General features: G+C 56.2%; 1 protein-coding gene across 3 annotated transcripts; it reads right to left on the reverse strand.

Annotated features, from left to right (window-relative positions):
• Positions 1-211: 211 nt before the first annotated feature.
• Positions 212-27,750, reverse strand: PKNOX1 (PBX/knotted 1 homeobox 1). 3 transcript variants are annotated; one of them, XM_032865266.1, is made up of 10 exons: positions 27,643-27,750; positions 24,626-24,753; positions 22,252-22,423; positions 20,403-20,573; positions 17,009-17,105; positions 15,793-15,890; positions 9,700-9,828; positions 6,004-6,080; positions 2,647-2,819; positions 212-552 (listed from the first exon to the last, which is right to left on the reverse strand). In XM_032865266.1, exons 1-10 carry the CDS (start codon positions 27,691-27,693, stop codon positions 341-343), a joined length of 1,308 nt encoding a protein of 435 aa, XP_032721157.1. In that variant the 5' UTR covers positions 27,694-27,750; the 3' UTR covers positions 212-340. The 3 variants fall into 3 exon arrangements, with proteins under 3 accessions (XP_032721157.1, XP_032721156.1, XP_032721158.1); XM_032865265.1 differs by having other exon boundaries at positions 17,009-17,108; XM_032865267.1 differs by lacking the exon at positions 20,403-20,573 and having other exon boundaries at positions 17,009-17,108.

The raw sequence follows: 27,750 nt of genomic DNA on the forward strand, positions 1-27,750 counted from the left end.
AGTTAAAACTGCGTAATTTTTTAGAAAATGGCAGCACTACTCCTTAATCTAATTAGGGGCTCACAGGGGTGTTTGCCACTCATCACATTCTTAGCGTTAAACCTTTAAAGAATTTCCTTAAAAACCCACACGCACGCACACGCACGCACGCACACACGCACACACTCGAAAGAAGTCACTGCACCAGCAGAGATGCTCTTGAAGCGTACTATGAAATACAAAAGTGCACTCTTCTCTATCTACATATAAAACATATTAGAATAAAACTGTGTAAAAGGTTTGCCGTGCAAACTGTAAAGGTCAGGCAGGCCCGCCCCACGGTTCCGGGCCGCGCCGGGGCCTACTGCAGGGAGTCGCTGTTCTCCAGGACGAGGCCGCTGATGTGGGCGGGGGCCAGCGCGGCCCCACTGTCCCCCGTGCTGTCCACAGACTCGTCCTCGCTCTGCTCCGCCATCATGACCTGCTGCACCGCCAGGGTGGCGCCGTCCGAGGACAGGGACTGGAGGCTGTCCACGTTCATGCTCACGGGCGCGGTGATGGTCACGACGGCTCCTGCGGCAGGAGGGGAAAATCAGCTCCCGCGCAGGAAGACGCTCCGTCACGCGGCGGGGCGCTGTTTGCTTATGTGACCTCCGTTTCTGGGGCGCTCCACAGGGGTTGGGAAACGGCCTCTAGGATCCACCTCAGCCCTTCCTTCGCTAACACGCTCTGAACGCTCCTGGTCTACACAAGACCTCGGGTCAGGACTACAAGAACACAGGGGCACGGGGCGGAAAGCAGTTTCACAAGGAGAACAGAAGAGGCCACGAGCCCTCTAACACGCCTGTCCCCGTGCGCCTTCCGGCCTAGCAGCTGAGGGACAGAAGCTGCAGGAGCGCGAGGCACCCTGCGTCACCACACACACGGGGGCTCGTGCGCTCGTCTAGAAAGGCCTTCAGACATAGTGACGGGGGACAGCAGGAGGGGACCGCGTCGCAGGTCAGAATCGGGGAAACCCTTTTAAAAGCTTCATTCATCCCCTGTGGTCTCCGCACAGTGGGTCGTGTCAGGAGCGCCCTGGGAGCACAGACAGAAACTCGTGATGAGGATGGTTTCTGGAGAAGATCGGGGGCCAGGATGGAGGGAAAATCACTTTCCACTGGATAGTTTTGTGTGAACTTCTACCTACCCTGATATGCAGGGATCGTCTTTTCCAAGGGGGGGGGGAAGAGGGAGAGAGAACTAATACCTTCCTAACTAATTCTTGGATTAAAAGAGAAAACAGAACCTGAAAACACAAATTACTTAAATAAAAATCGAAGACCACTGCATATCAAAACCCAAACCGTGAAGGCCCAGCTGTAAACGCACGCACCACAACCGGGAAACAAAGTCAAGCCTGGTTTACAGCACAGCGTGGGGGGCCCAGCCCAGCCCTCTGGCCAGCTCGGCTGTGGGAGCCCCGCGTACATCGGGCGGAGGATGGGTCCGCACACACATGCGGGACACAGTGAAGCCCCGGGAGAGAAGCATCTGAGAAGATTCAAGGACGCCGTCCAGGCCTCTGAGAGCTGGCTGCACGGGGGGCGGGGGCCCGGGGATGGGGGGCAATCGAAAGTCTTGCCTTGGTTTGCGTAGTCAGCCCAGGACTGAGCGCCCCTGGGTCACCAAATGAGGACCAGTCACAAAGACTGTCCCAAGTAGCGTCCGTGCTAGGACACGGCTCAGGAGGACTCGCCGCCGTGCGAAAGCCCCGCCCCCAGCCAGGCGACGCTCACAGGGCCTGGTGTCAATCCAAGGTTCCCAGGCCCGCGCGCAGGCAGGGAGACAACCCTCAGTGAGGACAAAAGTCAGCCAACGGAAAGCTGCGCAGGACAGAGATGTCAGAGGCAGCGGAGGGCGTCGGAACAGTTCCTGGGACTGTGTTCTAGGAAGTGGAGCCACGAGAGGCAGAAAGGACTTCTCCGGAACTTCTGGAGATGAGCAGGACAATGTCTCCCCGAAACGCACCCGCGGTGGGCCCGGTGGCAGGTCAGCCACAGAAGAGCTCAGTGGCGCTCACAGACAGACACGGGAGCCATCAAGACGGTGGAAACAAGAAACAGAATCGCAAACGCAGGAAAGCGCACCAGTCAGGACAGATGGACAAGGGCGGTCCCTGAAGGGGTGGGGGAGGGGCGACAGAGCAGGTATTTGAGGAAATACGGGCCCCAAGGTTCCCGACGTAGCAACAGTATGCTGCTGAGGAAAATACGCCCAAGAAAGTAGGAATGAGCTCATAGCACGACTGTACACATGGAAGGACACACAGGCCCAAACGAGGCGAGCGTCGGAGGCCTGCAGCCGACATGACGCTGCTTGGTAAACACACACCAGGCGGGGACAGGACGGGTCAGAGGGGACCAGCGACAGCAGGACCAGGGCCGCGGGGGCTCCCCGACGTTTAAGAAAAAAAAAGGCAGAACAGCAGGTGGTGAGGCCGGGACAGCTCCCCGCTCCGCACTGAAGCCCGAGGGAGAAGAAACACACAAAGGGGAAAGAGGAACAGAACACAACTGGGACCCCCGGCCTCTGTCACTGGGCTCTGCGGATACGGTCAACCGCGCAGCTGCGCACGCGGGGCTCCGGGCTCCGCCCCTGCCCCGCCCAGCCCCCCCCACGGCCCACCTTCAGACACGGCCAGCTCGCTGGGGGGCGGCTGCGCAGCTCCGGAGGCAATGGAGTCGGGCCAAAACCTCTGGACCGGCCTGTTCTGAGCAGTTTTCTTCTTAGTTTTTGGGGTTTCTGAACAGCTAGAATCCAGCATGGGCTGAAGAATCCGTCTTCTGGCGTTGATGAACCTGGGCGTGGACGGGGAACGGGGAAGCGGTCGCTAGGCGGGTCCTCCTTTGGCCCTCCCACGGCCCTCCCACGGCCCTCCCACGGCCCTCCCACGGCCCTCCCACGGCCCTCCCACGGCCCTCCCGTTGAGCACGTCCTGGACCCCCGGGAGCACGACCCCACAGTCCCGACCCTCCCGGGGCAGAGGTGCTCCATCCACTCATGGTCACCTCAGTGTCGGCGGCTTTAGGGCCAGAGTGGGCCCTCGACACCCCAAGAACAGGCTAGTTATGGAGGGGCCCCTGTCTGAAATCCCTCAGCTGTGTCGGTGCTGTGACAGCGCCCCTGGGGACCCCAGACGGGACCCTGCAGCCCAAGTGGGGACCAGATCCCACACAAGCAGAGTGGCAGGAGCGCACGGTCCCACGAGGGAACATGCTTCACTGACTTGAAGGAGGTGCCTGGAAAGTCTGCCTTCTTCAGCCGGCATCTTCCCCGCACCCAGCTGGGGCCCCCGGATCTGGGAAGGCAGCGGAGCTCTGGATGACCACCCCTGCCCTCCAGAAGCTGGCGGTTGGTCCAACCGCACACTCGGAGGACACAGCTGCACCTGCCTAGGGGCAGTTCCTCCTCTAGGAATATGGCAAGGAGGGGGGTCACCTCTCACTGCAGCCGAGCCTGCTCACCCCCAGAACTGGGGCCCTCATGAGGGCGAGGATTCATGTTTGGGTGTCAGAGAAATACAAGCTCCATGGAGACTGGGGCTCTGCGCTGGTCTGCCGCCACATCCCGCTCTCCAGGCGCCCAGGTGCAGAGCAGAACTGGGGCGCACCTGCTCCCAGGACACATGAACATAGTGACACTCACGGGGCGCCTGGCTGGCCCAGTTAGAGCGTGCCACTCAGCAACTCCACCGAGAGTGAGCCTGACACCAGGTGCACAGATGACTTAAACCTAAAATCCTAGCATTTGCAACATTCTCCAGTGGAAAGGAGGGGACTGAAGCCGCAGATGGTGATCTGGTCCCTGGAGCACAAGCAAGGGGGCAGCGGCCGTCACAGGGGAGCCCTGGCGGGCCCCAGCTTGGCGCTGACCCCGCCACTGCCTGCGGAGGGAAGCCCGCTGCCGCCTCTCAGCATCTGCCTCTCCAGCCTCCTCACTCAGAACGGCCAGGTGGCAGAGGCACAAACTAAGGGGGTGTTCAAGGTCAGCCCAGCGTGGGATTTTTGTAAACGTAAAAGGAAACAAAGTCACACAAAGTAAAAGTAGCTATAAAGATGAAAAGATTTTAGAAACTTTATGCTAATCGTGCTAGTAAACTGTTATTAATGTAAAACTTAAACGCGGGGTTGCCTGGTGGCTCAGTGGGTTAAGGCCTCTGCCTTCAGCTCAGGTCATGATCTCGGGGTCTTGGGATCGAGCCCCGCATCAGGCTCTCTGCTCAGCAAGGAGCCTGTTTCCCGCACCCCCCCCCATCCTGCTTCTCTGCCTACTTGTGATCTCTGTCAAATAAATAAAATCTAAAAAAAAAAAAAAAAAAAAAAACTTAAAAGTGGGTGTCAAACCTTCCAGATCAGACAATTCTGGTTATGTGACAGAGCAGCAAGTTAGGGAGCTCGAGGAAGTTAACAGACGAGGAAAAGCAAGAAGGCTGACCAGCAACAAAAGGCATCAGGCTGTCCAGAGAAGGGACTCTAACGTCCAGCTCCAATCAGCCGACCACCCTTAGGACTGAACCGAGATGGGCAGCGTCCAAGACGCACCAGGGAATGGAAGGTACTGGGCCATTGCAAACGTCACAGCGACAACACAGTTTTTTGCTTTTTTTTTTGCAAACGCTGTTTAAAAGATTTAATAGGAAATAATCCAAAGACTCTGTATTCTTGGTCCCCAATGCTCAAACAATGGCCCAAACACAAGATTACAGATACTCACTGCGACCCGAAGCACATCCATCCGTCCTGCCCAGATTTCACGCATGTTGGGAGATTTTGTCATTTATACTGGAAGGTACCTGACCTTGCTCAAATTTAAATTTTTTTTAAAGATTTTATTTATTTATTTGACAGACAGCAATCACAAGTAGGCAGAGAGGCAAACAGAGAGAGAAGGGGAAGCAGGCTCCCCACTGAGGAGAGAGCCCAATGTGGGGCTCGATCCCAAGACCCCGAGATCATGACCTGAGCCGAAGGCAGAGGCCTTAACCAACTGAGCCACCCAGGCGCCCCTCAAATTTAAATTTTAACAGTTAAAAAGAGAACAGTGTTCACAAGTGGCAGAGTCTGTGCTTTCTTTTACGGACGCCCATTTTATTAGCCAATCCTGTTTCCCGCTCCTGAGTGAGTACAAGAGACCGACGACTGACACGCACAGCCTTAAGTGCACCCTGGACCTTAACGCCCTCCGTCATGCCAGCAGCTCTGATCTCAGAGGAGCGCATGTGGTTGGGGTCCAAGCGTCCACCATAGCATGTGACACCAAAATTACAACAGGCTACTTTATTCATGAAGTCAACCAATCCCAGGCATTTCCCTCCTAGGACCCCGAGTCCTGCTTTGGGGGTGGGACCACCATACAGACAGCCGACAGCCAAGGGGCCGCCTCCCCGACTCAGAGTTGAACAAAGAGACAAAAGTAGGGGAGCTGCAGGGGCGGGAGGGGCACCAGGGGTCAAGATGCCTCATCGCCACCAAGCACCGCCCAGGGAAGCCCATCGCCAGAAACATCACTTTCTGAATGAATGTGGCTGTCCAGAGAAGGGACCCACAATGGAGAAACTTTTTTTTGAGACTGTGTGGCCAGGTGCAAGAGGTTGGGGGGTGGGCAGAGGGAGAGAAAGAGTCTCAAGCGCCTCCACGCCCAGTGCGGAGCCCAACACGGGGCTCGATCCTATGACCCCGAGGATCATGACCTGAGCCAAAATCAAGAGCCGGATACGGAGCCACCCAGGCGCCCCCGGAGAAGCACGTCTCTAACCGGATGAGTAGGACGCAGGGGAAAGTCCGTAGTGAGGACGAAAGGTTTAAGTCGAAAGCGTGTGCTGATCTATTCTCAAATATCCTCCACCAGTTCCGGCACTCTGGGGACACAGTGCCGCCCGTTAAAAGGACTCAGCCATCTTCAACCAATCCCACTACTTATTAGAGGATTCTCGAGGCTTCCATCACGGTGACCGGCACCGTTCCGGAGGCAGGCGGCTCTTACCAGTTGTTAACTTGGAGTAGTGTCAAATTTGTCTGAGCAGCAATCTGTTTTTTCTCATCTTCTGTCGGGTAGGGGTGCTAGAAATAAAAAGAAGGGTTAGCATGACCGGCAGGGTTTAAAAGGGACTCGAGCTTATCTAGGTAGAATAGAAAGATACAAATAATCATTAGCGAAAAACTGGTAAGCAGCAACAGCGCTTTCTGCCAAAACCTCATTAGTCTTACGATTTCGTTTTAGAAACGTGTTGCAGGATGTCTCCCCCGCGCCGCCCAAGCACGCGGCAGCCAGGCGGCAGACACAGCACAGGCCAGGGCGAGACCGGGTGAGCGGCTCAGAGACGAGGCGGGGGTGCCGGGCCCACCGAGAGCCGCGCCCTGCTGTCCTGGAGGGGCCACTTCACCGAGGCCACACGGTGGAGTTCGGACCCAGCAAGCCACAGCACGGGCGTCACGCACAGTCACTTCTGTCGTACGGACGAGGAAGCTGAGGCCGGAAAGCACACATAGTCCCCATCCTCCAGCTGGGTAAGCAGAGGACGCAGGGAAAGGGCGGGGCCGGCGGCTCCCAGACTGACCCATAGGGTGACATCCTTCTGTGCCAGGCACTGGAAGAGGAAAGGGACACGGGGGTGCACAGCTGGCGGTTCAGGACCTGCCCGGGGCCAGGTCAGTGTGCGGGGTCCGTGAAGAGCTGCGCCCAGGACTGGGGCGGGAGCACCTGTTATATTCCTCTTCCTCGTATGATAAAAACATTCCACTTGAAAAAGCAGAATTAAACCGTAAGGTACATATCAAAACCGACAGAAGGACCAAAGGAATCTCTTCTATCTACGGTAACAAGCGCCTTCTCCACGGCTGATCACTGTCCACACGCAGAAGCCAGGAGGACACGGGGTCTAAAGCCTGCCTCCCTGGAGTCCCTGATTCCAGATGGCCCGGAACCCCGGAGGACACAGGGGGCAGGAGCTACCACAAGTAACACGCGGGGTGGGCAGCCATCACTTCACACGACTGGGACCGCGGGGACCATGGTTCGGGCACAGTGGCCTCCCCAGTGGCATCTGTTCCTTTGGACAGACGGCGACCGCACAGGGCCCCAGGGCGGAGACTGCGGAAATGGGAATGCCGTGCCTGCCAGTTAAGAGCCCGTGAAATGAAAGGGGGCAGGAAAGCCAAGTGCACTAAGCAGGACAAACCCCGCCATGTGGCAGAACCACCATCGTCCCATGTCAGGGAGGCCGCCAAGAGGACTGTGTTCCAAAGAAACAAGGGCCAGAAGAGGCAGAAAACGCCTCATAAGGGGGAAAAAAAAAAAAAGGAACACTTTACTTCAACCTGTGAGGAAAGTTAATTGTTTTAGGAATCATGAAAACATTCAAGGATACCGTCTGTGCTCCTAGAGTGCAGACACGCTACCCGGTGGCACTCTCCTGGGGGGGACAGCGCTGGGGGACCCTGCTGTCTCACTCGCCACCCTCTGCCTGCATCTGCCGGGCGCCCCAGTCCTCGTGTCCCATGGGAACTAGCTGTGTAACTTCCCAGCAAACAGATGGGCCCAAAACCACATACCGAGTCTTCCCACCAATAGGACGAACATCACTGAACCACTGTACCCATAATACCTTTCCCCTTTAGGACAATTTTCCAGGTGCGGCCGCACCACTCAGAGACGGCACTGTTGTCCCCAGACCCGTGCTGCCGTGGCCTGCACACAGGGATCGCTCTGCAGAGCAGGAGAGGAGAGGAGCGGGGGGTCCTAGCGCTCCAGGCGGGCTGGCCTGGGCTCCTTGAGGGCCTTCCCCCCAGGGAAAGGAAGAGAGGTCCTGTCCCCACCCCAAAACTGCTCAGCGACATCACGTGCCGTTTCCACATCTGGAGTCAGCAGCTCCTCTGACTGCTGTCTCTCGGGGAAGGAGCCTGGCATCAGTTAGAGAAAAGGGGGTGCTGGTTGGCAGTGACACGGGCTAAAGCCCAGAGACAGGGGATGATAGAGACCGGTGCCGGCCTGGGGCTGAGTCAGGGCGAGCACGGAGACCGGCACTGGGAACACATGGAGGCCCGGGGCTCAGGCAGCCGGCCTGCCCCAGGGTGGATGCGGAGGAGGGGCACCAGGACTCCCTGCTGACAGCCACGGGGGTGGGGGGGCGCGGGCTGCAGATGAGCGGGGCGGGCTGCGGAGGGAGCAGGCGGCAACCAGAGAACGAGTGGGGGCCAGGGAGGCCGAGGGGCACCGATGCAGCGCGGCAGTCGAGAGCAGCAGGAGGCCGGGGCTGCGGAGGGAGGCCAGCACCACCGCAGAGCAGGCTCCCGAGGCTGCCGGGCGGCTCCCCGCTGGGCTTCCTGACCTTTGTAAGGGCCTACTTAGCCAGAGAGAGCCATTCTGTTGTTTATGCAGTAAACTGAGATTGACCCTGCCCCCCCAGAGGAACTTGCGTAGAAACAAGTCTGGGAAACCAGTAAAATGTGACTGACCAGCCCCTGATAACAGAGCCCATATACCAGGACGTGTCAGGTCAGGGGGAGGTAACAGAGCCCAGAATACAAGGATGAGCCAAGCCAGGTGGAGATGTCCAACCAGGAAAGCACCTCCCTAACCACCCAAGAATGTGGGCCCTGCCTTTTGGGTGCCAATTCTGACCAGAGTGATAGGCTAGTTCGAATAGCTACTATGGGTGAATTATAATTCAGTTGGCCGCCTGTGCGTGGCCAGGCTCGACCGCATGGCCTTTGCTCTGTAAAAGTTAGTCTGTGAGACTGGGAGGGGTCGCCTCTTTGTAAGAGACGGCTCTGGCCGATCAGTTTGGTCCTTGATGCTTGGCGTGAAATAAAGCTCTGCTTGATCTTCGCTTTGTATCAGTCTCTCTCCTTTGACCATGGAACCAACAACCTTCCGTCCCTCCGGGTACAGAAAGGCCACTGCATCTGTGCCCACACGCCCCTGCGGGCTCCTCTGTCCGCCTGGACACGACAGGCAGCGGCCACTTTCCTGCCTCAGTCTCACCGCACACTCCCCTAAAAGCCAACCTGGCCCTTCCTGACCCTGGCCACCAGACGGGGTGGTCCCCAAGCTGCTCAGGGTCACATGCGTCCCCGAAGCTCAGCAGCAGGAGGCCTGAGGGTCTCAACTCATGAGAAGCAAGTCTTGCCCAGTAAACGGGCGAGCGAGCGTGTGCTTGCTAAGACAGGACACCCCCACAGAGAAGGTGTGGTCGCGACCCGGGGGAGCCAACAGGTGCGCGGACACAACGTGTGTGCGCCGGGTCTGTCTGCGGGGCCAGACGCCATCTCAAGTTCAACAAGCTCGTGTGTGGGCCCCTCTGTCCACAGCTCAGTCTTTGACCTTACCACACTCTCTGCTCAAATCCAATATCTAAGACGTCACTGTTTTCCCAGGTTTTGCCCAAACTCCTCTTCTCTCTGCCCACTTCTTGAACCTCAGCTCACTGGGTCACCCTTTGTGGCATGGAGGTGATTAGCAGGAGTGGAAAGGACTCCCTGGTCGGCAGTGGGGCCCTCCCGACTAAGTCCCTGAGGCAGAGACCCCCAGAGCGTGGTCACCCTCCTCTGTCCCAGGTCCCTCCCTAACACTGAGACAGTCAGCGGGACAGCCATGCCCGACGCAGAGTACGCTCTTCACAGAGAGGAAGCGGAGGGGAAGCGCCCTGGGGTGCTGCTGCTGGGGTCCCTGCACTCTTACCCCGATGTGCTGGAAGAGCCACGACCGCATCACGTTGGTGGCGTGCTTCGGTAGAACGCCGCGTTTGTTCTTAGAGGAGCCGTCATCTTGATGCAAGATGCTCAGGTCTTGGTTTAACTGCAACTGGAGCTTTTAAACGATGGAAAAATAACGTTAGAAAGTACAGAAAATCACGACATATGCGAGTGGCTCGCGACTTCAGATGGACAAAATACCCAAAGGTCTTATGGATAAATGACCTGCCGACCTCAGAGGGGGTGGGCTGAGCCCCACGAGCTCACCTGTGGGGGCGGCGCCCTCTGCAGTCTCACTACGGACCCCACCGTCTCCCGGGCAGCGGTCCCCCATCCAGCAGGTGAGACCGGAGCCCAGAGGGCCTCGGAGCCACTACCCGGCAGACACGTGCGTCCCACGGCCCTGGCACCCACCATGTGTTTTCACCTCATGCCCTCTAGTCACAAACGTGACAACACGTGACAACATCCACTCCCCTAGCCGAGGATCCCCGGCGATCGGTAGAAACGGGCAGGAAGGCGGAACGGCAGCCAGCGAAAGGCGGCCGTGTGGGCTGAGCAGACGGGAGACACAGACGCGCACACAGTGTGGACACAGGGCACAGGGCAAAGGGGCCGTGGTGCCCACCCTGGGCCTCGGCCCCGAGGACAGTATGGGCACATTCTGCCCATTTCCGGCACGCAAGGCACTTCTCACGTGTGTGTCTTTCACACCAACAGAAGAAGGCGTCAATGGGTCAGCCCCGCGGGCCCCAGGCACTGCAGCTCACACCCGGCCTGCCTGTGCAGACGGCAGCGCCCACGACCCGGGCCAGGAGGAAAAGCCCCCGCGCTCCCCAGGACCTCGGCACAGACGCTCGGGGACATCTCTGCGGCTGTGCACGCATGAATTCGGAACTTAGCGTAGGAACCGGCCTTGGTAAGGAAGAAGGTCAGCTTCAGCGTAACTATCCACAGACACAGCGGTGAGTGCTTGGAACATGGTTTTGAGGAGGTCACTGTGTTGTCTGTACTTCCCCGGGCCGTGCAGCGCTTGGAAAGGGTACGCTCTCTAAAAGCCTCAACAGTGACACGGAAACGGACACCATTTATGACTCACGGAAGCACGGAGACACTAGCTGTATCTAAAGTGTCTCGAAAATCAAGACTATCATTAAGGGCATAAGTGTTTTTTGAAATGTGCTTCTCTGAAAGGACCGAAGCGGTCGGCATCAAGCAGCCTCCACGCTCGCGTTTGTGCGCACGGGAAAAAGAACAGGAAATGAACTTGGAGTACGAGCTCCAAAGCCACGGGGCCAAACCTCAGCTCTCCTGCCTTGTTTGTTTCAGTTACTATACGATGTTCTTCATGAGACTTCACACGCGCTCGGTGTTGCCTGTTTTGTGCGGGGTTAAAGCAAACGCGGGCTCAAGGCAGGTGCGGTGACAGCCGCCTGCGTGACTCGCCCCCACAGATGCGACTAAGGGGCCCGAGTGCCAACGAGGCTGTGAGGAAGGCAGGCCACGGGCCTCTGCGTAGAACGGCCGCTGGCCCTGCTGAGCCCCGGCAAAGCCGGGGACAGGACAAGAGGGGGTTAAGGGCCCGGGCAAGCGGCTGCAAGTCCATTTCCATAGCGAGAGCCCCCGCCCCGACCCTTCCCATCCTTCTCTGCAGATGACCGACCCACCCCTGCAGGAGACCAGGGACACATGGGGCACAGCTGCACAGTGGGGGGGGCAAGGCCAGAAAGGGGGTAAGGGGAGTCTGCACGCAGAATGGGAGACCCCGGCCCATCCCCGCCCTTGCAAGCAGGCCTACGCCGGCAAGAGGTCCGAGAGCCCTTCTCTGGAGACGTGGAGTAGAGGAAGCCTCCGGGGCCAGCCTGTGCACCGCCCCGGCCACGCACGCAGCGGCTTCTGGCAACTCGTGGGGACAGTCCTGAGGACAGCCAACTGTCCCCAGACACCGGAGGGCTGCCACCACAAACCGCAGGCACCCGCGTGAGTGAGCACGGAGATGCAGAGGAGAGAGAAGGCGGACGCTACAGACAGCTCGGCGGCCCGCGAAGCCAAAATGGGGGCTACTTCGGAAGACAGCGCAGCGGGCACGGAGGCGTCTAGGAAACCCAGCCCGCACGCAGGGGGCGCAGAAGGAGCCCGCTCAGAAGGCCGACGGCAAGACAAATACGAAATGACACCAAAACGCAGAGATTCGGTTCAGAAGGTCTAACGGGCTCGGGCTGGGGGGCGGGGCTGTCCCAGAGACGTCCAGGAGAGGACCCCCCGCAACCCGCACCCGTGGACGTGAGGTCTGCCGGGGCTCAGCAGCAGCTCAGAGAAGAGGCGTCTGAGAGCAGAGAACACAGCAGATGGGAAAGCAGCAGCGGGACCTCCTCCCACGGCGACGTGGAGGCTGGAGCCCCCGACACCATGCTCCCCGCCCCCACCGACGATTTTATCCGGAAACCCTACTCGTAAGCGGACTGCGTCAAGTACGAGACCAGAAAAAAGTCATCTTCAGGTTCACGTCGCAACAAAACGTAGTTCCCACGCACATCTCCCCTGGGAGTTCTCCAAGTGGGGAGTGAAGCCGACAAAGTAGAGGACAGAGGCTCTAGAAGAGACTCCTCAAGGCGGCGTCAAAGGGAAGTTCAAGAACACGCCCTGTGCCCAGCCTGGATGGAGAAGAGCCCCGACAAGAGGAGGCGGAGAGCTTCTGGGGCCACGCGACACTGACACATGCCTTCTGAACAGCGGGGCGCCCAGGGCTCAGCCAGCTGTGGCCACCGCACCCGGAGAGCCAGGCCAGGGGCGAGAGTAAAGCGCTTGTGACTCGGCCTGAAACACGTGAACCAGAGAAGCCCTGCGATCTCGGCTACACACTCAGCTCACAGAGACCAGGTGAGGCTCATGCTGACGACAGGTGTGGCTGCGCGGTGAGAAGCGCCAGTGGGATGGGGCGGGGGGATGGGGACGGCACAGCCCGGGGTGGGGGTCGTAGGGTGGGATAGGAGCACAGGCCCCGACCGCAGACAGAGAATCCAAACCAGGTGCTTCAGGGGTGAGTTAGGAGGGAGGATTTTTAGTTAGAAATGGGAGGAAAGCAGAAGGATCGGAAAGCAGCTGCCCGAGCGGAGAGGAGAACGGGGCAGGGCAGCTGGTGGTTTGCTCCAAGCCTCTTAGCACGATGCCTGCTGAGCCGGACACACAAGTGGATATAAAAAAGCCAAATAAGGGGCACCTGGGGGGCTCAGTCATTAAGCAGCTGCCTTTGGCTCAGGTCATGATCCCGGGGTCCTGGGATCGAGCCCCGCATCAAGCTCCCTGCTCAGCGGGAAGCCTGCTTCTCCCTCACCCACTCCCCCAGCTTGTGTTCCCTCTCTCTCTGTCTCTGTCAAATAAATAAATAAAATCTTCTTTAAAAAAAAAAAAAAGGCAAAATAAGAGTTAAATGGAGACAAAAAACCTTGTCATAGGCCAAACAATAGCAAAAACCTAAAACACGTAAATGACAGTCATACAAAGGAGAGTGTCCCGGGAACCGGGCGGGGCTGCGGGAGGGAGAGGGCGTCAGGGAAACGCCCAGCCGCCTCTCTTCTCCCGAAAATTTGTTCTGAGAAGCAGAAACAGCTTCCTACAGAGATGCCCCAGGAAGATGCCAAACCCTGCCCCTCCTGACAGGCTCTAGGTCAGAATGGGGCCCACGGTAGCCAATTCTTTTCCGGGGGAGAGGGGCAGGGTTACTATCCACCCCACGTGCGCCCACAACGCACCCAGGCACAGTGCAGGACAGGGCAGGTCGGGGACAGCCCGGGAGGGACTGCCACCACACTGCTGCCGTGGACGGTGCTGGCCAGAGTGACGGCGTGACCCGGGACGGACAGCGGTCTTCCCGATAAAACCAACCCTGATGGTTTCTGACACTAAAGCAGACAATGTCACTGGTTCAGTTACTCTCCCCAATTACCTGAAGCCCGGTAAGAACCAGCCCCCTACAAAGAAAAGAAAAAAAAAAAAGGGAAGAACAGAGCCAGAGCAGCCCAAAGAGCTACAACAAAAACCACGCGGACCACGCACAGCTCATACTCAAAGAAACCCGCACCCGGGCCCCCCGGCAAGCTGTTCACGCTTCTGCTGCAAACCCGGGGTAGCTCGTGTCTCCGGCTTCCTGGCCCTGCCGCCCTAGAAGCCAGACTCGGCAGGAGCGTGACAGGGAGGGGACAGACGCACAGTGGGCTTGAACCACGGAGCGCCAAGGCAGAGACAGCCCACAGGCCGCAGGGAAGGGAGCTGTGTCCCTGTCTGCCCAGCAGTCCTGGGGAGGGTCACGTGCATGTTCCGCATCCAAAGGGGTTTTACTGAAACACAAGCTCTGTGTGTCCCCTGCTAAACTAGTCCTCTCCCTCTGTACGAAAATTCAGGCAAGTAGAAAACTTTCTCCTTTTTATTCCTTAAAGACAGATTTATGTATCTGAGAGAGAGAGAGCGAGCACGCGGCAGGGAGGGGTGGAGGGAGGAGAGAGAATCCTAAACAGACCCCCTGTTGAGTGCAGAGCCCAAGACGGGGCTCGATCTCACGACCCTGAGACCAAGACCTGAGCCAAAATCAAGAGTCAGAGGCTTAAATGACTGAGCTACCAGGTGCCCCGGAGAACTTTCTTCTTAAGCAACACAAGGAAGGCACCTCACTCTGAACTGTGTCTCTCTAAAAGCTCCCTGTGGTACCAGGAGGCGCTCATGCTCGCCACCGTGCTGAATGGGGAGCTCCAGGGACAGCGGGTTGGCTGGGGATCTAGGGACGATGCTGGTGGAGTCCAGCTCCTCCTCTACCCACGGCTGGGCCTGGTGAGACCCCGTGTGCCCAGATGACAAGGCCCCCAGCCCCAGCTCAACTCTGTCCAGGCAGCGAGAGGCAGTAAGCCCTGGGTTGGCAGCGCCAGCCCATGCGCCACCCCCCCCCCACCCCAGGCCCTGTGGCCTCTGCTGCCTGCTCGCAGGAGACCAGCATCTCCGGAGCTGGGCCTCCAAGCCGCCCGGAGGCTGTGGGAAACCCCTGTGCAGGCCAAAGACAAAGAACTAACAGAATCTAGGGGCGCCCGGGTGGCTCAGTGGGTTAAGCCGCTGACTTCGGCTCAGGTCATGATCTCAGGGTCCTGGGATCGAGCCCCGCATCGGGCTCTCTGCTCAGCGGGGAGCCCGCTTCCCTCTCTCTCTCTGCCTGCCTCTCTGCCTACTTGTGATCTCTGTCTGTCAAATAAATAAATAAAATCTTCCAAAAAAAAAAAAAAAAGAAGAACTAGCAGAGTCTGTATTCCTAAATGTGAGCGGGTAAACCCAGCTAAACGCGGAAAACAAAGGGTGCGTGCATGCCCATGACCCGCGGCGGCGGGCGGAGCGCCGAGCCCCTCTCCCCACACGGGCACAGAGAGAGCAGCGCGAGCCGGGCCAGTGGAGAGCGGCTCGTCCACCTGCAGCTTTGGCTCGCGAAGCTCCTTCCTGTGCTCTTGGAGCCGGGGCTCCCCGCGAGGCCGCCAGCCGAGGGCAGGACGAGCCCAGCAGCCTCCTCTTCGGGCAGGGCCTCCGCTGGGCCACGGAGAGTGGGGAAGAGGCAGCCCGGACTGGGCTTTCCCGTAGGCTGGGGGAGGGCATTCAGGAAGGGCCCCGCCACCCCCAGGACTGGCCTGAAGCGGCGCTTTGGCCCCCCACGTGCACCAAGAAGGGCCTGGCCATGGTCTACGGGGTCTGCGGTTGGCAGACCTGGGGCGGAAGAGCCCATCCACGCGGCCTCGAATCTTCCGAGCCAGAGACAGCTACGCAGTCCACTGTTCAGTCGGACGACAGTGGCTGCTGAGGGAAAGGGGTCAGGGCTGACTTTTTTCCGGCTTCCTTACACTTTCTGAACTTGGAGACTTTGTTGCAACGAGAGAGACAAAGAGTAGATGAGGGATGGCGCGCTGACATCGAGATGACCTGCAGACGGCTATGGGAAAGCTGGCCGAGACCGAGGTCTTCAGGCCGAGGAACAGCTCCCGCCAGGACCCGCTGTTCCCCCCATGGCGCCACTCAGCCCCAAACCCGCCCGCGGGAATGACATACGCACCTGGGAGTTCTGGATCCTGATCGTGCCGGGCGACAGCGCTTGTGTCACTACTTGGCCTTGAGGGGTGACGACTGTGACAGGCTGGTACACGGTGCCACCTCAAGAAGGAAGACATTAAAAGACTCTTAAGTCTCAAGGATTTAAAACCATATTCTCGATATACTCAACGCGCGTATGGAAGGAATAAAACCTCCAGTCTGACGCGGTTTTTAAACTATTCCAAGTGATCAGTACTTTGCTGGTGGACCTGTCACTGCAAATTATTAAAACAACGTCCCTGGACAAACAGCGTCCTGACATCTATAGTGAGGCCTGGCTCTGGGCAGGGGAGGGGCACCGTGGGGGGACATGGTACTGTCACACGTGGGGTGTGTGGGCCCCTGGACAGGAGGTATGGCATCGTGCGGGGAAAGAGGGGTGCTGCGCAGCAGAGCGGGGCAGTGTGCGGGGGGGAGGGGCAGAACGGTTGGGAGGGCAGAGCAGTGTTCCGGGGCGCAGGCACAGTGTGGGGGTGCACAGTGTGGGGCAGGCAGCAAGGTGTCCCACCGCACAGGGCACAAGGGCATCCTTGGATTCTGCAATTCCCTCTTCTGTCTGCCTCGATTTCCTCCTTTCCCCACAGTTACCAGTATTAAAGGACCCGGCAATGGTGTGAAATATTTTTTATCGTCTTTTTTGATCAAACATGCGTTCATCTTCCCGCGGAGGTTTCCCTGCACACTATCACACGAGGCTTTTCGGTGTAAGTTTTTCCCCTCCTTACACGCCTCAGTGCACTCTCACGACGATGTTGCATTGGCGATGTTCGACACGCACCAGGGAACCGCAGAACCCGTACCCCTCCCGCGGTGGGCTTCACTATACTAAGAACGGATTCTTGTTTGTCAAATGTTAATGACGCCATCTAAGCTTGTCCAGGTGCTGCGAAGAGCCCAAGGAACAACGACGTCACCTGCAAACCACAGCGGGTTTTGCTGTATGTCGTCAACTCCTACAGAAAACCTTCCTTCTCAAAATCTTTCGGTAGAGAAACACAGCTTGCGTACACTGTTTGTTACTGGGAATTAAAACAAGGAAGATGCATTCAGTTCTAAGGGCTCTAGATGTTGCCACGCCTATTTCAGGAACCGGCATTGATTAGAAATTATACTGGCGCACTTCTCCGTTCTAACAGGAAGGCCTTTTCCACAAGCGCTCAAGGCAAGAGCCAGCATACCTGCCACCGTCGCCATGGTGACGTTCCCCTGTTGCAGCGCAGACGCCGGCACCACGATTCCCTGGGGGCTGAGAGTGCCTGAGATGGCGCTTTGAATCTGCTGTAAGTCAGAGACACACAGTGAGGGGCTGGAGGAAAACGGAAAGGGCTCCTTCCGCATCTGCAAACCAGGAGATCCAAGGCTGCCCCGGCATCACATACGATGGTTCTGAGATACTGGCTTCAATCTGGCTTTCAAAAGGTTACGTTTCAGCTTGTCATCATATGACTCATCACCAAAGAGGCGAGCCCCCTGGTGTTCCTGCTTGTGGAGGGCTTGGTCTGGGCCTGGCCTGCAGCAGGTTCCACGAAAACCGCACCCAGATCCCAGCCATCTGAAGTCGGGTACAAACGGGCTCATCTACCTGTTCACCGTGACGGCTGGGTTGGCGGCTGCAAGGGGAGGAAGCTGTGCACCTGGCGTGCAGGCACCTGGGCAGCTGAACAGCGCTGGTGGCGACCACGCAGAGACAATTACTCTGCAGGCTGCCGCATCAACTTGGTTAGAATAAAAGTTAATTCATCCCAATCAATAATCCAATCTCCCACCACGGAGAACCGAAACACGGAGGAACAAAAGGAAACCAAAGCAAGCAGAAGGGAGGACGTGAAAAAGATCAAAGCGAAATCAACAAAGCTGAAAACAGAAAACCAGAGAGCAATGAAAACAGAGCTGGTTCTCTGCACGATCAGTAGATTGGTAACGTCTACAAGACGCGGGGACGACAAAGGGAGACGACATATTACCAGGACCAGGAAGGACACAGAGGGCACCGCACACCCTACACCCGGCAGCAGGCGAGACAGGCCACAGCCACTTGTCACGTGAGCCTCTGCCGTCTGAGAGGGGAGCTTGTGTGAAACAGGCCATCTGATCAGCCCTACAACCATGAAGGACACCGAATTCGTGACTTAAAAACTCAAAAAAGAAATCTCCAGGTCCAGCTACTGTCACTGAAGAATTCTATCCGACATGTAAAGTAGTAACACCAATTCTACGTAGTCACTTCCAGAAAACAGGAAAGGAGGGAATAATACTCTTCTGCTCACTTTATAAAGCTGTACTATCCTGGTACCAAACCCGGATGGAGACCGTAACAAAAAGGAAACCACAGACCAGCATCCCTTGATGCAGACACAAACGCTTGACAGCATACTAGCCAACCCAACTCGGGAGGCCACATGAAAAGAACTTCGTGCCATGCCCAGGCGGAGTTTATTCCAGCTCAGTATGCAAAAAAATGTAATCAACTACCACGTTAATAAAAGAAAGGAGAAAAATCACATAATCCTATTAATTCACGCAGGGAATGCATTTGACAAAACGCAACATAACAGCAACTCTTAGAAAAACAGGAATAGAGAGGAACTTCTTCAACCGGATGGACAGCATCCAGGAAAAACCTGCCACTAAAACTATAATTAATAGTGAAAGGCAGAATGTTTTTCCCTAAGACTGGGGAAAAGGCAGGACGTTCACTTTCACCAACGGTATTCAAGACCGCACCAGGGGCTCCTGCCAACGCAGGAAGGAAAGACAAGGAAACGGGCGCACAGCTCGGGAAGGAAGGACTAAACGGTTCCCGTCCGCAGCTGGCAACGCTGCACAGGTGAGACATTGTCAGGAAGCTGTGAACACGGCCTCCTAGAACTAAGAAAGGAGTTCTGCAAGGTTGCAGGATGCAGGATAAACATACAAAATCAACTATTTCTCAATATTAGCAGGGACACTGAAGTTAAAAACATAACACCACCTGTAACTGCTTTAGAAAAAGAAGAAGAAACACCGAGGTGTGAGTCTACAAACACGTGCGTGGGGGCCTCACAGCACGAAACTACAGAACAGCACTGAAAAACGACAGGGGAGGGAACGGAGAGACATGCCGGCCTGTGCGCTGGGGGAACGGACGGAGGGAAGACCTCATTTCTCCCCAGGACGATACGCAGGCTGAATGCGATTCCTACCTAAACCCCAGCAGCACTTTTTTGTTGATACAGACAAGATGATTCCAAAACTTCTATGGAAATGACCTAGAATAACTAAAATCCCTTTGGAAACGAAGACTACAGCGGGAGGAACCCGTCTACCGACATGTGAGGCTTGTTAGATAGCTCCGGTGTCCCGACCAGCTGCTGTCCATACACCGATCAGCGGACCTGAACAGAGACAGATGGACACAAACACACCCGACCGGCTGCCCCCAGTGTCGTAAAAGCACTTTGAGGGAGGGACCGGAGCAGACGGTGCCGGAGCACCGGGCCGCCAGACGCAGAGCAAAGAACCTCGACCTAGACCCTCTCACTTTATACCAAAGTTAACTCAAAAGGCTCCTGGATTTAAATGTGAAACATAAAACTTGCAGGGAAAAAAAAAAACCAAAAAACAAAACAAAAAACCTAGAGAAAATTCCTTGGGACCTGGGGCCGGGCAGAGTTCTGGGACTTCACGCCAAAAGCAGAGCTCATCAAAGAAAAGTTGACGAAAGGACTTGATCAAAATTTAAAATGTTTACAATGCAAAAGGCCCTGCTAAGAGGATGAGAAGATAAGCCACGGGCCGGGGAGAAAACCTTCACAAACCATCTAGCTCACGAAAGACCAGTATCTAGAACACACTGAGCAGTGAACAGTTTAAGAAAACCCCATCAGAAGATGGGCAAAGCCGTGAGCGGACGGACAGGCAGCGGACAAGCTCGGGAAAGATGGCCAACACCATCAGGCATCAGGAAGACCGAACCGTGAGCACGACGCGATGTCACTATGGGCCACAGCACAGCTCATGGGTAATGGCGCTCCGACGTGCGCCCACCTCGAGGACGTCATGCCCGTGAAGCAGGCCAGACACAAAAGGACGAATGCGGGGGGTCCCCTCGCGTCGGGTACCTGCCCTGACCAGGCTCACAGGGAGTAGAATGGTGGGAGCTGGGCCGGGAAGAGCGGGGAGCTGGCACTCCAGGGGGGCGGCGTTCCAGCCTGAGAAGATGGAACGTTCCAGAGACGGCTGGTGACGGCTGCGCAACACCGTGAACACGCTCAATGTCACCCGACAGTCCAGACGGGACCTTCCGGGACACGTGTGTTTTACCACGACTTCCAGAAATAATAAAACCTTATTTTAAAGAAAAAGGAAAGCGATGACGGGTTCTCCGTCCTCCAGACGGCCGGGCTCCAGGGTCCGCCGGGCAGATGGAGGCCTCAGCCCACGACGGCACGAAGCCCAGAGCGCCGTCCCGGCCCCGGAAGGCCGTGAGAGCCCGGGCCCTCTGGCGGGGCTGCTGGTCTCAGGAGGCGGCACCGTCGCCGTGCGGACCGACCTTACCATGTCCGCGAAGCCGAGCGGGACCCAAACAGATACCTGGGACCGGCCGGGGGAGTACGGGCTTCCGGGCTCTCCACTCAGCAGGGTCTCGCTGTTCATTTTCGTCTTCAGACAAGCGATGTATCGACTGCAGAAGTCTTTGCACAGTTCATTAACCTTTTCCAGCTCGAGAAGATGGATACGCAAAACCTGGATTGCTTTCACCATCTAGAAGCGGAGAAAGCGAAAGACCCTCAAACGAGAAGCGGCCGCGTCCCGCAAGCTTGAATTCTCAGCACGAAGCCTCCCCTCGGCTCAGCCTGGGCGCCGCAGAGCCACGGCCGTCTGCAGGGCTGGCGACAGAAGGGGCATTACGTCCAAACCACGTGGAACGACAAGTCATCCCAGCGCCACGGGCCTCTGGCATCTCGGCTGCATCTGCTATGCGGGGACACGGATGGTCCCCCTGCCGCCCTCGGTGAGTCCCAGCGCCGGGAGACGGCCCAGCCTCGGCCCGGCCCCAGCGCTGCCCCGTTCCACAAGAGCAAGGCCCTCACCCTCCCTGTCCTCCCGTGTCTCCCTCGGTCCCTCCGTCAGTGGGGACGGATCCACACCCACAGCACAGGCGGCTCTTTTTTTCGATAAAACTCGACTTACCGACTCTGCCTTTGATGGACTGTGCTCCCGGTGTGAAGCCTGAGAACTTTGGCCCTAGCACGACGTCAGCCCTTTAAGATCTAAAAGTTCTACTGTGACTTTATTAAGTCACTAAGTTTCGGGGTAACCCGCCCCACAGCTGCAGACTCCGCTCTGTCCCAATAAGCACCACATGCCTGTGAATCCACAGCCCAAAGCCCAGCCCCTCCCGCTGGGGCCCTGGTCACACACCTCGAATGCACTTGCGAAGGAACCAGCCAAGCCCTGCTTGGCCCTCTGCGGGGACACCAGTCAGGAGAGCCTGGGTCCCCTCCTCCGGCTGTCCCTGCGGCCACGCAGTGGTGGCAGTGTGACAGATTCAGAGGCCGAGCGAGCTTCTGATCCTCACCCCGAAAGGGCGGGCACCTGGAGGCCACTTCAGGCCAGACGGCGCCCCGGGACAATCCGTCAGGCACGGAGGTTGAATGCACAATGAGAAGTTAAAAACCGACAAAGACCCGGGACATTTATTCAGGAAAAGATTTCCTAAAGACTCTCTTCTGCGGATAGGGGCCCTGACCCCAGTTTGGGGCTGGGGGTTAGCAGGATCTAAATGCAGCCCGGGGAAGGGGTGTGCCCCCGACTTGGGCTACTGGTGCTCCACTGCCCTGAGGGGTGCGCAAGCAACGCTGACACTGACCACGTCTGCCCGTCCTTCAGCAAGGGCCGTAGGGCACCCGACTGGGGAGGAGGGCACCCGGCCGAGGCGGCACGGCTGGGGCGAGCAGTGAGGAGCATGGGAGACCGCTATGCAGGCCACCCTGCTCTGTGTGCAAGGGCCTCGAGTCTGCACACAGCCACCCGCCACCACTCACGGCCAGCCTCCAGACACAGCACAGGGACGTGTGTCCGTGGCTGCGGACAAGCCCAGAACTGACAGGGACACGGGCATGCTGCCTGAGAAGCGCGGCACAGAAGCACACCGACCCCAAGGGACTTCACCGATACTAGGGGGGACCTGAGTCCCCAGCCCTCTGGTGGCACAGACACAGACGAGCTCCTCTGAGCCCTCGAGAGAGATCACTGGGGAAGGCTGGGAGACGTGGGGTCACACCCAGGTCACACATACGGGAAGTATTTCATCAACTCCTGGATTCCCTCCTTTAGCACAACTACATTCTCAAGTCCTGATTACAAGTTTCAAGTTCACTGAACAGATTTTAAATTTGGAATAAATAAAGAATAAGAATGAAACATTTCTTTTACTTACTAAATTGTCAGTTTCCGGATCTTCACAAAAGAAGGGTTTCCCTTCCTTCTCCTGCTTCCGCACAAAATTTTCGATGTCCACATCGAAGCTGGCGGAAGTCGTGCCTTCGGAGCCCTGCGTGGACTGTTCGCATTTTTCAAACAGCAAAGCTAATAACGGAAACAGCGGGTGCCTGGGGGACAGAAAGAGTAAAATGGGCGTCCCACATCCCACACGTGCACGCGAGTGTCTGAGGGCGCGTGCGCGCATTCACTGTCGAGACCTCGCTCTCATGCTCCAGCTTATCCGCCGCCGTGGATGAGCCGAGGGGGGTCTCCTCTGCTCACGGAGGGGAGCAGCCATCACCAAGGGCCACCCGACAGCACCTTCATCAGCCCGCAGCGATCCTGCAGCCATCAGCGGTCGCTGCCCGTCTCCCCCCAAACCCCAGCCCCGGCCACCACAACCGATTTTCTGTCTCTCTAGGCTGGCCAGGGTTCTAGGCATCTAAACGGAATCACACAACACACACCCTTCGGCATCTAGCTTCCCGCACTCAGCACGGTGTCTTCCAGGCTCCTCAGCGCTGGCACATGGGTCACTACCTCGTTCCTTGTTGTGGCTGAATGATACGCCAGGGTATGGACAGACCAGCTTCATCAGTTTAAAATTTACAGTAGGATCTATACTCTAGATCTTACTTTTGAGTAAACTTTTTTTTTTAAAGATTTTATTTATTTATTTGAGAGAGAGAGAGTGCACAAGCAGGAAGGAAAAGCAGGCTCCCCGCTGAGCAGGGAGACTGATGCAGGGTTCGATCCCAGGACCCTGGCATCAGGACCCCAGCGATGGTAGAAGCTTCACCCGCTGAGCCCCCCAGGCACCCCTTGAGTAAACTTCTGTACAAAACGTGAGAGCACATTGAGGATCTTCTTTCGGCATGTGAATGTCTAATTCTTCCAATACCATTTGTGGGAAAGTCCGCCTCTACCCCACGGAACTGTCTACACCTTTGTCAGATCCACTAAATCACATTCTGGTACATCTAGTTCTGGACTCTCTATCAGTGATCTGCTCCTATCCCTTCACCACTGTCACGGCATCTTCATTACTATGACGCCACAGAATGTTTCCAGATCCAACTTTATTCTTTTTCAACACTATTTCGGCTGGTCTAGTTATTTTGCCTTCCATATAAAATTCAAAATTAATGTGTCTACATGTAGAAAACTATCCTGCTAAGGCTTTAATTGGAATTATGCTAACTCTACAGGTCGATTTCAGGAGAAAGGACATCTTTACTATGTTGAGTTTTCCAATCCATGAACATGGTATGTGTCGCATGTAGGTTTTCCTTGATTGCTGGCATCAGCATCTTATAGTTTTTCAGCATAAAGTTTCTGTGTTTTGTTAGACTTATACCTAAATGTTTCGGAGCTCTTGTAAACGATACTGTCTTTTTAAATTCTCAGCTTCCCATTGTATATTACTGATACAGAAACGGGATTGTTTTCTGTGTGTTGTCCCTGTAATGAGTGACCTTACTAAACTCACTTACCCAGTTCTGGAAGTTTTTTGGTAGAGTCTTTGGGCTTTTCTATACAGACAATTGTGTCGTTTGTGCACAGAGCCAGCTTCATGTCTTCCTTTCTAATCTGGTATGCCTTTTCTTGCCTTATCGCACTGGCTAGGACTTATATTACAGTGCCGAACTGGGCTCCTTTTGCCCGGTCTCAGAGGAAAACAGTCTCTGGCCATCGAATATGATGAGAACTACAGATTTCCTGATGTTGCCCTTCATCAGGTTAGGAGAGAGACCCTCGATGACCACCTTGCTGACAGTTTTGAATCATAATTAGCTGCTAATTTTTGTCAAGTGCTTTTCTGTGTCACTCGGTATGATCATGTTGGGGTCTCGCCGGCTGATCTTTTGACAAATGATTCAGTTTGAGTTCTCGGGATAAACTCCACTTGGTGAGTGTATGTCATTCTTTTTATATGTCACTGGATTTAATGTTTTATTAATGACTTTTATGTTTAAGTTCCTGAGACACACTGGTGTGTACTTTTTTTTTTTAAAAAACTGTCTTTGTCTGGCTTTAGTATCAGAATGATGCGTTGGGAGCCATTCCCTCTTTGTTTACTGGACTCTCCTGAAAAAATACCTGGGCCTGAAGATTTCTTTTAGCAAGGCTGACTAAAATGTACATTTATATTCCAAAACTTTTTTAAGGTATCAGGAATGATATCTTAATTTGACAAACTTCTCACCCCTGTGGTTATCACGTCAAACCTTACTACTCTGCCTAGCTGACAGCTCTAGCGTTCCACTTAACAAGGCTCTCGATCCCTCTTATTGCTGTTAAAACCCCCGTGCGTCGCATCTCGTCGCTACCTATAAATGGCCTGCTTGTCCGCGTCCATTGGCGTCTGGGACCCCACGGGTGGGGGGCTTACTCCTTCCACATCGGGCTCAGAGCAGTTGGGGTCTTGCTCCGTTTTTAACTCTGTTACTACTTGCATCTGTGAAAGGAGGAGGAGAATTCTGATTACTAAACACAAAATAAAGAGCTACAAAGTACTCGACTCTCAAACAGGAACAGAAATGCAACAGGAGCGGAAATTGCCGGACGGCTGGATGACTGGCAACAGTATCTAGAATCTACAACCAACAAAACTCCTCTGAACTTAATACCTTTTGCAAATGGCTAAGACAAAGTAAAATTTCCAAATCATCGTGAAAGCCGTGAGGACCGGTCTCCGTGAAATGCTTATGATTTTCAGAAACATACTACTGCCCAGCACTGAAGGGACAGGGCACATGAATAATGTCACTGCTGTCCCTTCCTGCCCTAGAGGCTCACACCGAGTAACACTACAGTAAGAGAAGCACACACGAGGAGTTCATACTCTTACCTTGTCACGAAAACAACTCAGACCCCATATTCTAAATTCTCCCCTATCTACTCTTGAATTTGAGAACACATAAGCTATCCAAAGTTTGAGAAAAGAGTCACTGTGCAGAAAGCGCTGTGTTTCAAGAACTTGTATTAAACGTGAGAGGAAGCCCTAGAGATATTACCAGTTAAATTCCTTTCAGCTAGCTATTTGGTTTGTAACTTAGGTGTAAAGTATTTAAACCCATCAGCATGAGGAATTCAGTTCACAGAAAGAAATCCCAGATCGCTGCAGGAAGCTCGAAAGGATCCGCAAGCAGATGGCCAGTCCCCCAGCTCCTTCGGGGCCGCCCCTCGCCGCCAGGACTCCGTCCCTCCAGGCAGCAGCTGGGTGGGGACCTTTGGAGAAGGGGCTTCTCCCCACATGGCGGGAGAGCCTGCGCCCTGCCACGAACCCTGCCCCCACCCAGGGTCCCCTGACAGCCAGGGCTGGTCACAGGCCACAGGGACCCTGCCGCAGCTGTCCGATGGTCCAGAGGGCAGGGACCCCTCTGAGCTGCTGTCTTCAGATGGTGCAGCGGGCCCGGGAGGGCATTTGTCTCTCTTAAAAAACCAAAACACTAAAGCAGCTCACTGCAGCCCATCCAAACTCAACCTTTCTGGAGGGAAATCTGACAGTGTTATTGAAAAGCCTCAAAAGGGGGCACCTGGGTGGTTCAGTCATTAGGCATCTGCCTTCAGCTTGGGTTATGATCTCAGGGTCCTGGGATCGAGCCCCACATCGGGGTCTTTGCTCAATGGGAGGCCTGCTTCTCCCTCTCCCACTCCCCTTGCTTGTGTTCCCTCTCTCACTGTGTCTCTCTCTGTCAAATAAAAACAAAATCTTTTTAAAAAAAATTTTTTTAAGCCTCAAAAGATTTTAGGTTTTTTTTTTTTTTAAATGATGGTGTGAAAAAGAAACACCTAAATGTGCCACCTCGGAGGAATGGCCAAGGAACCCAGGCACATCTAAACTGCAGGGTAGTAAACAGTCAACGTTCACCAAGAGTTTTCCACGGCAAGAGAAGAGAGGCTCCTTCCCTCCCTGTGCCTGGCACCACGCAGGACACGGCCACCACCACAGCACGGATCTGCTCCTGCTGGAGGAGACTCTGGGGATAGGCTCCAGGATAGGTTCGGCCAGCAGGGGATGGGGGATCAGCAGAGTGAGGAAGGACAGGGGTAGGGGGCAGGTGGGGAGGGAGCAGGCTGCCGTGTGACCAGGGCAGGCAGGCAGGGAGTCTTCCCAGAATGCGAAAGCAAAGACGCACAGGACCGGAGGGCAGTGGCCGAGCTGCTGCTTGAGGAAAGAGCCAAGGGAAGTGCCAGGCCAGGGCCACAGGGCAGACATGCCCAGAAGCAGACAGCAGAGGTGAGGACAAGGGCAATGCAGGGTCCTGAAGGCCAGGCTCTGTGGGCAGGAGGAGAGGGGACAGCACTAGCTTTGCATTTTAGAAACGGAATCACTTAGAAATATCAAAGGACTTTGAGATGCAGAGAGCACCCCCCAATTCCTGTAAGAAGCTAAGACCCTTAAACATATGTAAAGAGCCAGCAACCACAACAACAGCAAAAAGCCAACAAAACAAAGTCTGTGCACCAGGAATCAAACCAGCAAGGCAGGGGACTGGCCGCCAAGGAAAGATGCAGCAGGAGGGGAAGGAGCCGCGGGCCCCCACCCCACACCACCCAGAACCTCACTGGTGCGGGCCCATTTGGGTGAGTCCCCCTGCCTGGGAGTGACGGAGCGCACTGACCGTCGAGCAGGGAGAAGGGGCCTCCGGGCCGTCTCCCACTGCCTCCTGACTATAGGAAGCAGGAAGCAAAGACGGAGCTCTTCGATGGAACGAGCTCCAGGGCTCCGAGTCAGAGAGGTACTGGCCCCCATTCTGAACACAGGGAGCACCCCAAGACCTCGGGGTCCCAAGAGAGGCCGCCCGGGCCTCGGCTGAGCTGCTCCCACTCCCGGCCTGCCCAGTTCCTTCAGGGCGCAGACCCCGAAACGTCCAGACCTTCACCGCAGCTGCAAGGAAAACCAAGCGCACAGACGGTGGGAGGGCCGGCAAGAGGCTACCAGGCAGCCTGGCAACGCCGCCGCCCAGCCCATCGGGACGCCCCGCTGCCACTCCCCGCTGCGGAGGGGAAAGGCCGTGGCTCCCACGCAGGTCGGCAACCAGCCACGCGATCTCACCCACCCAGCTTCCCTTTAAAAGCAACAGCGCTCACTAGTGCGGACATGAAAACGGTAACTTCCCAGTCGGCTCCGACGGAGCGGGTCACGACCACTGGGAGCAACGACCGAGTGAGTCTGCGGCTGGCCCCTCTGAGCACCGCACATAACCCACGCATCACGCACTTGAAATTGAACCCGCAGCCTCCGGGAGACGGACTCAGCAGCGAACGACGCATCAGTCGCGTCTCCGCAGCCGCTCCACGCCCGCCCGAAGGCAGCGCGCGGGTAAAGCTCGCCGCTCACCTGCTGCCCATCCTGATAGCTGTCTATGCTCAAGGTCTGTGTGGCCATCATGGTGAGTGAGTGTTGTAATAAAACATCACATCATCTCGAGTCAGAGGCAAATGGTGT

The sequence above is a fragment of the Lontra canadensis genome, unplaced genomic scaffold (assembly GCF_010015895.1).
Source record: "Lontra canadensis isolate GAN:19392208 unplaced genomic scaffold, GSC_riverotter_1.0 scaffold29, whole genome shotgun sequence".
Taxonomy (NCBI): Eukaryota; Metazoa; Chordata; class Mammalia; order Carnivora; family Mustelidae; genus Lontra; species Lontra canadensis.

What these genes read in the sequence shown, in the direction of transcription:
- PKNOX1 (XM_032865265.1), bottom strand. Translation starts at nt 27,693, where the DNA reads ATGATGGCCACACAGACCTTGAGCATAGACAGCTATCAGGATGGGCAG. An exon ending in ACTCCCCCGGCCGGTCCCAG is followed by an intron (nt 17,109 to 20,402) that starts GTATCTGTTTGG and finishes TCTGACTTACAG; the next exon opens with CAGATTCAAAGCGCCATCTC. An exon ending in GGCTCTTCCAGCACATCGGG is followed by an intron (nt 6,081 to 9,699) that starts GTAAGAGTGCAG and finishes TTTTATTTCTAG; the next exon opens with CACCCCTACCCGACAGAAGA.